Source organism: Bombyx mandarina, chromosome 08 (genome assembly GCF_030267445.1).
Source record: "Bombyx mandarina strain Sakado chromosome 08, ASM3026744v2".
NCBI lineage: Eukaryota > Metazoa > Arthropoda > Insecta > Lepidoptera > Bombycidae > Bombyx > Bombyx mandarina.
This window is the reverse complement of record NC_143215.1, coordinates 1,372,880-1,385,498: the sequence shown is the minus strand read 5'-3', so window position 1 is coordinate 1,385,498 and position 12,619 is coordinate 1,372,880. Positions and strand designations below refer to the sequence as shown.

The window sequence follows — 12,619 nt, the reverse complement described above, 5'->3', positions numbered from 1 at the left end:
CATGGAAGTCAATGTCTTAATTATTCCAGTGCCTGCATGTTAGACTAGCTACTATTTCATTTTCAACTTGTAAATCTTCTTGATTTTCCGTTTCATCTCTACTTTTGTTGAAATCGTACATATTTTTATTAAATTTTTTTAAATAGTCATTTGTCACATCGAACTCGAAACAATTTTTATTTTCTGTCCTAGTGTACGGACTAATAAAATGGATGAAGCATCTTACATAAAATACTGAAGATTTCGAGGTCTAAACTGAAAACTAAGAGAATTTCCGAAAAACTGTAGGGTTGGTAACAGTGCGCTCGCTGTAAAGTTTTTTTTCTTATACTATATGGACAAAAGGAGCTAACCACATTAGAGATATTAGGTACCTCAAGCATCGGTCATCGTTCTCGTCGAACCCGTCGCTTGCGACGAAGGGTTCGGCGAATAAACTATCCCACAGACACAGCCCACGAGTTTCTCGCCGGATCTTCTCAGTGGGTCGCGTTTCCGATTCGGTGGTAGATTCTGCGAATCACTGCTCTTGCTAGGGCCAGTGTTACCAACTTCGGTGCTTTGAGTCCTGTGAGCTTACCTACACGTCATCATTGCACCACTTTGAGAAGGCGGCACGATATAAAAACCCTCTTGTCGTGGCCGCAGGAAATTACATACCCAATCCTGTGGACCGAATGGTAAACAGTCGAAATCGCCCAAAACATGTCATTACGGATTCTCCCGATCCATTAATGGTGTTTTTAGGTACCTCAAAAGCACCGATCACCGTTCTCGTCAAACCCGTCGCTTGCGACGAAAGGTTCGGCGAGTAAACTAGACCATAGACGCAGCTCACTGAGTTTCTCGCCGGATTTTCTCAGTGGGTCGCGTTTTCGATCCGGTGCGAAGCACTGCTCTTGCTAGGGCTAGTTAGCAGCACTCCAGTTTGAGCCCCGAGAGCTCACCTACACGTTAGGGTGAAGCTGAAATAGCCTCTCAAGGCTATCAGCATAGGTAGGACAAAAAGTTAGAATGTAAACAAAGTAAACATTTATTTTACAAAAATTACTGTACATTATTTGTTAATTAGTAGATATCAAGTCTCTCCTGCTGTTTGCTTCTTCTTTTTAACATCAAAACTTTTTAGTGGATCATTCTGCCGAGCCTGGAAGACAAAGAGCAGCTATTTTATATAGTGAAGCAATTCCTGAATTTACCTATTTTTATGACATTTACTGACAATAGTTAAATCTAATGAAAAGAGTAAAAGATTAAATCGAAAACATATGAAAAGACATATATTTTTTATTTGCATTATTTTCAAACTCATCTGTCTGAAATAGTCTAACCATTGACTTTTAGGTGCAGTCTAAAAACCAGCAAATCATCTGTAATTAATAAATTTGTTAGCTGATTAAGCAAGTTTATTTATGATGACAGTAATAATAAATTTTACAAGTGTGACAGCACTGGTGATGGGACGTTTTGTGAGTCCGCACGGGAGTAATGTGTTTCGATTTGAAGGGCGGGGCAGCCGTTGTAACTATCTCAAGATGGGTGGCCCATTTACGTTATAGATGTCTATGGGCCCCAATAACCACTTAACACCAGGTGGGCTGTGAGTTCGTCTACTCAATTAAGCAATAAAAAAAAACGACAATGGTTAAAATATTTCAACAAGTTCTATCAAAAAACACAAAACTTTTATGAGCACCACTGTTGCATGAGTACAGAGATATGTACTGACCTGATATTTATGTCTTTTAGCACTTCCGAAGTTCGCATTCTGCTTTCGTTTCTTAACTTGAGGTTTCTCGGTGACTGTTTCCTGGTCTTCTACAATATCTTCATTGCGCAGGGCAGCCGGAAGCAGGTATTCTGGTACATGTGCCAAATGTTGCTGCACCTTCACAGTGTGCAGTGCCTTGTCCCTTCTTAACGCTGCCAAATCTGATGGATTCTCCTCGAAGTAGCCCTGTATTTTATTTGTTGTATTAAATGCAAAGTATCAAGATGTTTTTTATTATTATTCTGTGAACAGTATCAGGGAGAAGATTAGTCATTCATCAATGTTTTATGTTTTATATGTGTCATCATTTTGAATTTGGCTGAATGTAAATTGAAACAAGATATATTAACAAAACCAGTGTGTAACTATAACTCTGCCTAGTTATACTAACAAATACTCTTATTGATTTTTAATTAAAGACGGCTCTTAAATTAGCCATGTGACAACTTATCTATACCATATAATTGACGATTGATGTACTCACAAATATCACATGTAAGCTATTTACATACAAATTGAACAAGCCTTTTCGAATCCTATATGAGACCCTTGAGGGTGATTAAGTATCAACAGAATTTGAAACGTCATTTCAATATAAGTTACTAATAAATGAAAATATTTGGAAATAATCCTCCTACAAGCCCCCTTTTAGCCAATTCAGAGCTTACCTGTAACTTTTTACAGTTGAGGAGCTCCTGTTTGATCTCTTTAAGTCTAGCTTCTCTGACTGCTATTCTGGTGACGGCGCGCCACGCGTCTCTGGAGCGGTATCTGAACCCTTCCACTTCTTCTAGTGCAAATTCGTACTTTCTGTTAAAATTGGAGCGATATAAAGCACATAGACGTCAGGGAGAGAGAGAAAGAGGGAAGGAGAGAGATGAGAATGGTTATTTATAAGTCTGGACCTCAACCTGATCCTGTCATCGTCCCACAGCAGTAGTAAGGTCAGGATTTTAATTTTTCATTGAACAAACTTGTATTATCTTAAGAAACATTTAAATCTAAACATAAATTATAATCCAATGTGCAATTCATCACTATTTACTAAAGTTATAAAACACTTATAAGATTTACTGAGTAATTTGAGTAATTATTAATGGGAATAACACCTACTTTAGACACGACACATTTACTTTAGTCTAAAAAATATTAATATTAATAAATTATTACACCTAATTTCAGATAAAATACCATCACAGCAAGAGACGTCAGCGGTCTTGCTGCTTCCCTAGTAGAGGATCGACGTCTAGTAAACAATAAGTCGTTTCTACAGTTACAGTTACAATGCTACAGTGGAAATTAAATTGGACCATAACTTACTGTAAAACTTTTTGTCCTTTGAATCCATTAGAGAGATGTTGCTCGACTGCATCCATCAAAGGTTTCTCGCGTATTGACACGAATGACAGCACGGAACCCTAATTCGTAGAAGCAATTATAATTATTTTTTTTATTGCTTAGATGGTTGGACGAGCTCACAGCCCACCTGATGTTAAGTGGTTACTGGAGCCCATAGACATCTACAGCGTAAATGCGCCACCCACCTTGAGATATGAATTCTAAGGTCTCAATACAGTTACAACGGTTGCCCCACCCTTCAGACCGAAACGCATTACTGCTTCACGGCAGAAATAGGCAGGGCGGTGGTACCTACCCGTCCGGACTCACAAGAGGTCCTACCACCAGTAATTACGCAAATTATAATACCAAGACAATGGTGACCTGAAGCTCCTTCCTAAAGACTTGCGATGGGCTGTGTGGGAGAGGATATGCAAGAGAAGAGTGTGTAACATACGATAGACAGTGTAATTGTGATTTCGAGTCATGTGTAGCATTGTTCATGTTGTGATGTTTACAGACTCAGGTCGCCACTGAACACCGGGTGGGCCAGCTCATCACACAGAGCCCAGGATTTTAACAAATTTACATTCGTAGTTATTTTATTTTAGCTGATAACCCTAGTACATCGTACCTGATTATTTCCTCGGGCAGTCCGTCCGGCTCTATGTACATAAGAGTTGACATCGAGAGGGAAGTCAAAGTTGATAACGTTCGATACGTGTTGGAAGTCAATACCGCGGGACACACCAGACTCCTTGTCTCTCTTCCGTTTTGATGATTGCTGAAATTATATTATTGTTTTATTTTTATTTTATTTATTTATTGAATCAACAGATGAATTTCATACTGATGTCTGGCTCCGAGATCGTAATCAACTGAAACTTTGTCTCATATCTAGTAGCATTCATGAAGGCTCCACTAGCCATTTAACACAGACTAAGCCAACAGTTCTGTTCACTTAAGCTGGTAAACATATAAGCCATTTTATCATTATCGAGCATTACAGTTTGATTCCTTTGCTGTTTCAATAGGATTTCGTAAACTCATCTCTGCTACCAAAAAAGCGATTAAAAAGCTAGATAAGTTAAATAATGCATTTATCCATATACATACCTTTTTCTTTTTAGTTCGTTCCTCAATCGGCAATATTCCACCATCGGGCTTCTCCAGTGCCTTCTCGTCCGACGCGACGATAATCTGATACCGGCCGCGGTTGAACTGATCGACTGACAAACAGCGCACTGCTGCTGGCAGCTCAGAGTTGAGCACGCACGATCCGATCTTGAACTGTTCTAAGTATAATTTCAATCTAAAATCATAAATATAAACGTAAAAATTACATCACAGATGAATCTGGCTATGGAATGAACTCCCCTCCAGGGTGTTTCCCGAACGTTATGACACGTCATTCTTCAAACGAGGCTTGTGGAGAGTATTAAACGGTAGGCAGCGGCTTGGCTCTGCCCTTGGTATTGCTGAAGTCCATGGGCGACGGTAACCACTCACCATCATCTGGGCCGTGCTCGTCTCTCTACAAGGGCAATAAAAATAAAATAAAAAAATAGAATACATAACAGAAATATTTTGGTTTAAGTAGCACTACTGAAAACCTTCTGAAGAAATGACAATCACATGTTGACGGGATTATGTATCACTCCTGTCCCAGAAACATTTTCTGTATCTCAATTTATCTTTCGAAATTCAAACAATGGCAGGGTGTACTCGTAGTACATAGGCCATGGCTGGCTGTGCCCCTGACATTAGTTACGTGCATGGGCGCCAGCAGCCACAAACCATCAGGTGACCCATATGCTCCTCTTACAAGGGCAATAAAAACAGGGCCAGTTCAAAAATAAATTCTGAGAAGAAAATTATTAGAATCGAATCTTAACTTTAAAAACTGTAAATGAATTTGTCTATACATTCAACAGAAACTTTTTATTCAAAATAATCTTAAGTGGGATATGATATACAAATGTTATAAAATACAATACACATCGGTTTGTAAGACTCATAAGCCATTATGTGTGCCAATAAATTAGATGATAATAGAAAATTCAAAACTAGACTACCATCAAGCTTAAATAGGCACAATCTTGATTGTGAGAAGTTACTAAGATTTTAACAAAAAAAAAAAAAGAAACCTGGACCTGTGATAATTTATTGAGAATAATTGTTAATTTTAGATTTGTGAACTACAGAATAGTTTATAAGCATTATTAACTTACCCATAAATGGAAGAAAGTCTCTGTTGCCGAAATTGGCTTGGAACACTTCATAATCATTCTACCTCATCTTTTAACTTTGCAAGATGATTGGATAATTAATGATTACTTACTTGTAACATCTATCAACTGTTCTGACGAAAATAATACTTTTCCCTCTTACTAAATTCAATTTCAACAGTGCATATAATATGGCCGCCTTATCATCTTCCTCTGCAAATAAATGGTAATGCTGCAGTTGTGATGATGGAGCCAGTTCAGGTTCCTCTAATTTTAGGGTGACAGGGTTCCGGAGTACTATCTTCTTGAGACTGAGCACATCATCTGACAGAGTGGCTGAAGCGAGAACTGCTTGATAGATTTTTGGAAGGTGACTGGAAAAAAATGTAATCTAGATTGTATCTTCTGTTATTCTACTTCTTGCACTTAACTAGGACACTTAATTAGGATCACCCTACACTACATCCCCTAATTCTTTTACTTTAATTTCTAACTGAGATAGGGATAAGACAAAACTGATTTTATATAGACTAGTTTGCAGAAGGCTACATTTTTTAGAATTAGTGACTATACTTCTTAATCTCCTCATAATGAATAGCTGATATTTAGCAATAACCATATTTGTCAAACTTCAAACAGGTAAATATGAAAACTCATATTTTATCATTTTTTTAAATGTACATAGAAAGGCCTATAGGTAAGTACACCACATGCTGTTAAGTGGTTATTGGATTCCGTACATATTACAATCATCATTCCTCCTTCCTGTGAAAGTGCCATCACCCACTTTGTGACAGGAAGTCAAAATCTCAATTGTATAAGTATAGCAGCTGGGTCCTTCCTTCAAGCATTCTTGAACACTTCTTAAATATGTAGTTCTTGTAATTCTTAAATATGATCCTTGATCCTGCATACAGGAGTCGAATACCAGTATGGTAATAACATAACAACCAAGTTGCATACAGCCATCTGACCCCAAACTAGGATTCCCTGTGATAACGAACATACAAACCTGTTCATCACATGTTTACTTGATCTGGGAATTAAACCCACAACCCTCTAACCTGCAATCAAGGGCACTAACAACTGCACCGCTAAGTCCATCGGTCCATGACTTTAAGCTCTGGTTAAAAGGTTATTTTTAAAATCAAATCAATAAATAAGACACTATCATATGTACCTCAATAATTCCTTGATTTCATCCTCATAACCAAAAGAGAAGATCAGATCAGCCTCATCGACAACCAGCATAGACAAATCTTCCTTGAGCCTCATGTTGTTTGCTTTTAAATGTACTAGAGCCCTTGAAGGAGTCGCTACAACTATGTCGGGCTTATCAGAGAGTATAGCTTTCTGTGTTTGAGTGTCTCCATTTGCAGAGATATCGATACATCGTACTTCACGTGCACATTTTATAGTTAAATCTCCTATTACCGATGTTATCTAAAATTAAATCATAATTATTTACTAAAGACAATATAGGTAAAACCACTAAGAGAAACTTGTACATAGTGAACCTCTAAAATTGAGACTGGTAGGTACTTGTTTGCCTAACCATAAGTAACAGTTGAATTTATTTATTATTTTCTGTTTATAAGCTTGAATGAATCCCCATGCGTTGGACTGATCAGGTGAAAGACCTTGAAACCCCACTTAATGAGTGTGTGCGCCAAGCCTCAGTTCGCAAACTTTGGAAAACATCTGTCAAGGCTTTAATAAACAAGAATTCCATATGACCATGACTGTTCTGCCAAGAGTAACCGACTATGATGATGATGATGATTTATGAACTTAAAGTATATTTGTATTTAAAAAATTTTAGCACTATATTAAATTGTATATCTACTGCATTCTATTAAAATATAGTGTAAGGAGCCTCCGAAACATCGTCATCGAATACTCGGCAAACCTATATAAGGTACTTAGATAATTCTGCACATTCTGCTCGTTACACTCGCAGTGCACGGACAACTTGCGATAATCAGTGTTGGTTGCTAGCAAGGTCACGTAAGCCATTTCGTTATTATTTTTGTAAATTAATTAGAGAAGTTTGCAGTAATTGGTTTAGTAATAATCGTGTTGATTGTACTTGTATAGGTTAGATTTTATGATTTGAGTTGTATTTATACGGATCGTTTGTTAACTTCATAATTTCTTTATAACATTCCACTTCTGATGCTAAAAATAGCATATTCTACTCAATATATATTTTAACAATGTTCAAATGACATGTCTAGGTTCAACTGTGATTAAAACTTCAACCTGGTATCTTGAGGTTAACAACTGCACTCACAAGATCAATTTGGTACAGTAAAAACTAAGCACTTCACACAGTAAAATTTAGTTCATTCCAGACTCACTTACCTGCCCACACAGCTCTTTACTTGGTGACAATACCAAAGCCCTGATGCTCTGATGTTTGCTTGTGTTCTTCAAGTTTAATATCTTCTGTATAACTGGTACAGCAAAGGCAGCTGTCTTACCAGACCCTGTGCGTGCTCTCATAAGGACGTCCTTCCCTTCCAATAACAATGGAATGGCAGTTTCTTGTATGAGTGTAGGTTCGGGCCATCCCAACTGTGATATAGCCTGTTAAATTAGAGCTGTTTTAATTGATTTTTTTTATTGATTGTCAAGAGCCATGGGCAAGTGTTGTTGGATGAGAGTATTCTCGTAGCTTAAATTTTATTTATACATTTTTGACAATTTGTTGTACGTTACAGTATGTAGATTCTTATACAGGACAATGTAAATATAATATTTAATATAAATAACTAAAACATGATGGCGAGTAATGACCCTTTATCATGGTAGTCATTCGTGCCAGTGGAAAGAGTCGCTGCCTATCACTGAAAACTTTTCTCAAGCTTCAATTGAAGAAAGCCATGTTGTATTCAGAAAGCACCATGGAAGTAAATTAAATAGTACAAAGTAGGTAGCAAAATTTTCTGGTTGTGTTTAATATTATACAAAAGTGCTCACGACTTCATAATCGAAACATACCTTTAGTATTCTATCATCCAATTCCATTTCATGGAACATAACCTTTTTTTCGTCAGTCATTTTTTAGTTTAATTTTTAAGATTTAAAGTGCTTTTTTATATGCAAACCATTTAAAAGTAAACTATATAAAAATAACCTTTTATTTCATACGTTTCTACAACACGAAATACCAACTTTTTATTAATATTTACATCATAAATATGAGAATTAACATGTCAATGTATCAAAAAATAGCACATGTATGACTTTTTTTTTTAAATGGTTTTATGACCTGGTTACTGAGACCTTTAAGTCATGTCTTATTTTTAATTTATATTCCTAAACATGTATGACAAAATATTTAATGTAATGTATATCATAGATTATACACTTAATAATAAATTGTGCAAGTGTAAGTATAATCTATGCATTTTTTTAGGGATTTTATGACCTGGTAACTAAAACCTTTAAGTCAGTCTTATTTTAAATTAATATATCCTTATTTTTATGAAAAATGATAATATAGAGTTAAATTAAATGAAGATGTTTAATTTGAGACACTAATCAACTGGGATGAAATTAAATGTAGTCAGATGAGATGTTATGGGATGAAATATAATCTCAGTAAAATGGTGGTCATTATTTGAAATTTTTTCAGTGGACTTTGTTTCATTTTCCCACATTTGTGCACTTTTCGCATATTAAACAGTTAATAAACTACCGTCATTACACATTTAAACCTGAACAAATACGAAATAAACAAAATAAAACAAATCACACAACTTTACTCCTTGCGTTCCCGCCAAAAAGTCCTCTCGATAGGATATTTTTTTTAAAGGGATTTTATGACCTGGTAACTGAAACCTTTAAGTCATATCTTATTTTAATTTATATTCATATTTTTATGAAAAATGATATTATTATGGAGTGAAATGAAATGATGATTAATTTGAGACATTAATCAATTGGGATGACATTAAATGAAATGAGATGAGATAATATGAGATGAAATATAATCTCAGTAAAACGGTGGTCATTTACTAAGACTTTTTCAGTGGACTTTTTAGAAGATCCCGAGAAGTTACATCCAGCGGCTTTGTTTCATTTTCCTACATTTGTGCACTTTCACAGATATTAAACAGTTAATAAACCACCATTATTACACATTTGAACCTGAAGAAATACTAAATAGACAAAATAAGACAAATCACACAACTTCACTCCTCGCGTTCCCGCCAAAAAGTCCCCTCTCGATAGGTATTAAGTAGGTACCATAGATAATAAACTTAAATTAGGTCCTGTAGATACTATGTACGGTATATACCTCATTAGGTAAGGTGAATGAAGTTAGCCCCTCAAAAAAATTTTTCTTTCCTATTTTCTACTTATTTTCTATTAATTCGTTTGTTCATCATTTGTTCTTGATTGTTCACTGTTAATAATTGTTTGTTCTGCATTTATTTATTTTAAAAAGATTATTAAAAATATATGTACAAGTTAGCCCCTCGATTGCAATTTTTAATATTTTTTCGTCCTTAATGACTCGTAAATATTCATTTTCGATTGTTCTTATATAAAACACGTTTGTTCTCTTTCGAAATTACTCATTTTTTGTTTAATTTACTATTTGTATTAGTTGATTAAATGTATGCAAAATATGTGTACTGCGCATGCGTCAACTATAATGCCTAAACTTTGTACCGTCTACGCGGTTTTAATCGAGAGAAAAAAAATCAAATATAAATCCTGAAGGAGCAATTGATTGGTATGTATACAGTTTAATTAAAAAAATTAAAAAATAAATAAATGAAATAATGTACATTGGCGTAAAGTTAGACCAAATACATTTTTTCCATCCTCCTACCTATCGTTATGAAGGTATAAAAAAGATTAAGTCAATAATATGTTCATTATTTATCTTTCAAGAGATAATGTAGGTATACATTATAATAACTTTTTTACACAGTCGAAATTATATTCCTAACTTTAGTAAAATAACATTTTAATATTTTTTTTATAGGTTATGTATTGAAAGTGTTGGAAAATTATTTCATGTTTTAGCTGGAAAACGACATTGAGAATTATATCCAATACAAGATAATGGGCTCCATCAAATGAATTCGAATGAAACCAAACTGTTTACCATCCAAATTCGATTGTCGGGCAGATAGAAAACGAAAATTCACTCAAAGTGAACCTCGACCTGCATTTGTGAAACGGCAAAGACTCACTATTGTCAAGGAGATTGAAGAGACGACTAAAAATGAGATGTGTTATATTATTATACCTTTGCCATCTTGTAGTCAAGGTAGGTGTAACTGTCAATAATTAGTAACACTCACAGATCTCATAATCAAATAACAATATCAGAAAAAAGGAGAATAGTTAGTTAGTTAGTGGAAGTAGCCAAAATGGGCAAGTGGACCTCAGTTCCTATTACATAAGGTACTAGGAAGTTTGTGATAATGAAAATTTATCACAGTGTAATATCACTTACTTACTTTAACAGTGAAGGAAAACATTGTGATGAAACCTGCACACCTAAATGTTCTTAGGATTTTCTTAGGTGTGTAATCCACCAACCAGCACTAGGCCAGCGTGGTGGACTAAGGCCTAAAAAGCCTCTCAATGGTAGTGGAGGCCAGTGTCCAGCAAGGGGATATATTATATGGGCTGATGATGATGACTAGGAAGTTACATACTACTACTACTACTACTACTACTACTACAGTACACATAATCCTATATATTTACAAACTATAAGTTTGTTGGGTACCTAGAAATTGCTAACATTATTTCATATTTCCAGATGTCCAGCCACTTGAAAATAGGTGTAGTAATGACAAAGCTATCCAAGTAGCTCCAGCACAGGAACACAAAGGCAAGGCAAGTGTGTATTGCCACATCACCCCTAAATATATCTGAAGCAAGTACAAGTAAACAATCAGAACCAGCAAAAAGAAAACTGTTGTTCCTGAGGACAAATTTGACAGTGATGAGTCAAATGCACCAGCAACAGAAGGATCAACAGTTGACTATGAGTTATCTCTCTATATCTCCACTCCATCAAAGACTTGTGCACTGCAGACTATAGCTCTCAAGAAGACTAAAAAAGTTGAAAAAATGAATGTGTTAACAATTTTATCTAAAGTGAAAAATAAACCACGTTTATATATTGGTCTTCCACAAGAATTATATTTCATAATAGGCTTGATTGAGAAACATACAAATGTTTCTGAACAAAATATTATATTATGTTTGATGAGAATAAAATTAAATAGAACATTCTCTCAATTGGCTGATGATTTCGATCTATCTGTAAGTCAAGCAAGCAATATATTTTTCAACAAACACCCAGAAATTGCAAATGTAATATCACCCCTTGTTAGAGTATAAAAAAAACAATACAATAAATATATATGCAGGAAGGATAATTGATGTCAACTTGGTGGAAAATAGAAAGTTTTTAGATAGTTTGCCACCTACAAGACTCTTTAATTAAATAAGTAATCCTTACTTATAAATAGGATTTTTTGTAAGTATTTTCACTCTTCATTCAAAAACTACTGAACAGATTTTAATAAGACTTCTATGCTGGTCTTGAATGGCTAGCAACTCATTATTATTTTGATTCTGTTTTCCACAAATGTGCTAAATATGGGCTTATATATATGAAAAGGAATAAAGATTAATGTTATGTAACCTTTGTACCTGTATGTTAAGAATAATTTTTAAATAAAACATATTTAAATTGAAATATTATTTTTATTAAATCACATTCACTTTGTACACATCAATATTTTGTACTCCCTAAAAGGAAAATAGGTATGAAGATTTTTTTAAGTATTTAACATTACATTTTTGTGTAAGATTAGAAAAATGTTATTCTTCCAAAAAGAAACTACATTACCTAACAACTGTGCAACTTACTCGGGATCAAAATCAATACTAATTATAGTGACCTGATTATTTTTTTCAAAGTTGCTGTTTGCTACACAAAAGTAGCAAGTTTTACTTTTAGTATAATACATATGCATTTGAACTTGTGCATAATATCTTTCTTTAATTTTTTTGCCATTTTTTTTATGGAAACAGCATTACTCACTTGCTTTTTTGTAGATCTATCAAAAAAACATAATTTATGTTTTTTTTTAGCATAGTGGGCAATACCCTATTATTCATATTAATTATATACGGTGATGCGAAAATTATTTCTTTACTGAATTATTTAAGAATGATAGGCATAATATAATATTTTAATACGCTATCTTTGTTTATAATTTTTAATCTATTATTTAAA

General features: G+C 34.5%; 1 protein-coding gene and 1 long non-coding RNA gene across 3 annotated transcripts; one reads left to right on the top strand and one right to left on the bottom strand.

Moving 5' to 3' along the window:
- Nucleotides 1-1,017: 1,017 nt before the first annotated feature.
- On the bottom strand, nucleotides 1,018-8,746 carry Hlc (putative ATP-dependent RNA helicase DDX56). Its single transcript, XM_028176984.2, has 10 exons — nucleotides 8,341-8,746; nucleotides 7,702-7,926; nucleotides 6,518-6,780; nucleotides 5,451-5,711; nucleotides 4,226-4,421; nucleotides 3,744-3,893; nucleotides 3,092-3,189; nucleotides 2,440-2,581; nucleotides 1,730-1,957; nucleotides 1,018-1,147 (listed from the first exon to the last, which is right to left on the bottom strand). Exons 1-10 carry the CDS (start codon nucleotides 8,398-8,400, stop codon nucleotides 1,079-1,081), a joined length of 1,692 nt encoding a protein of 563 aa, XP_028032785.2. The 5' UTR covers nucleotides 8,401-8,746; the 3' UTR covers nucleotides 1,018-1,078.
- An 866-nt stretch (nucleotides 8,747-9,612) lies between these two features.
- On the top strand, nucleotides 9,613-12,076 carry LOC149502410 (uncharacterized). Of its 2 annotated transcripts, XR_016323462.1 has the most exons (3): nucleotides 9,641-10,084; nucleotides 10,381-10,627; nucleotides 11,129-12,076. It is a non-coding gene; the product is annotated as an uncharacterized LOC149502410 (long non-coding RNA). The 2 variants fall into 2 exon arrangements; XR_016323461.1 differs by having other exon boundaries at nucleotides 9,613-10,627.
- Nucleotides 12,077-12,619: the final 543 nt, after the last annotated feature.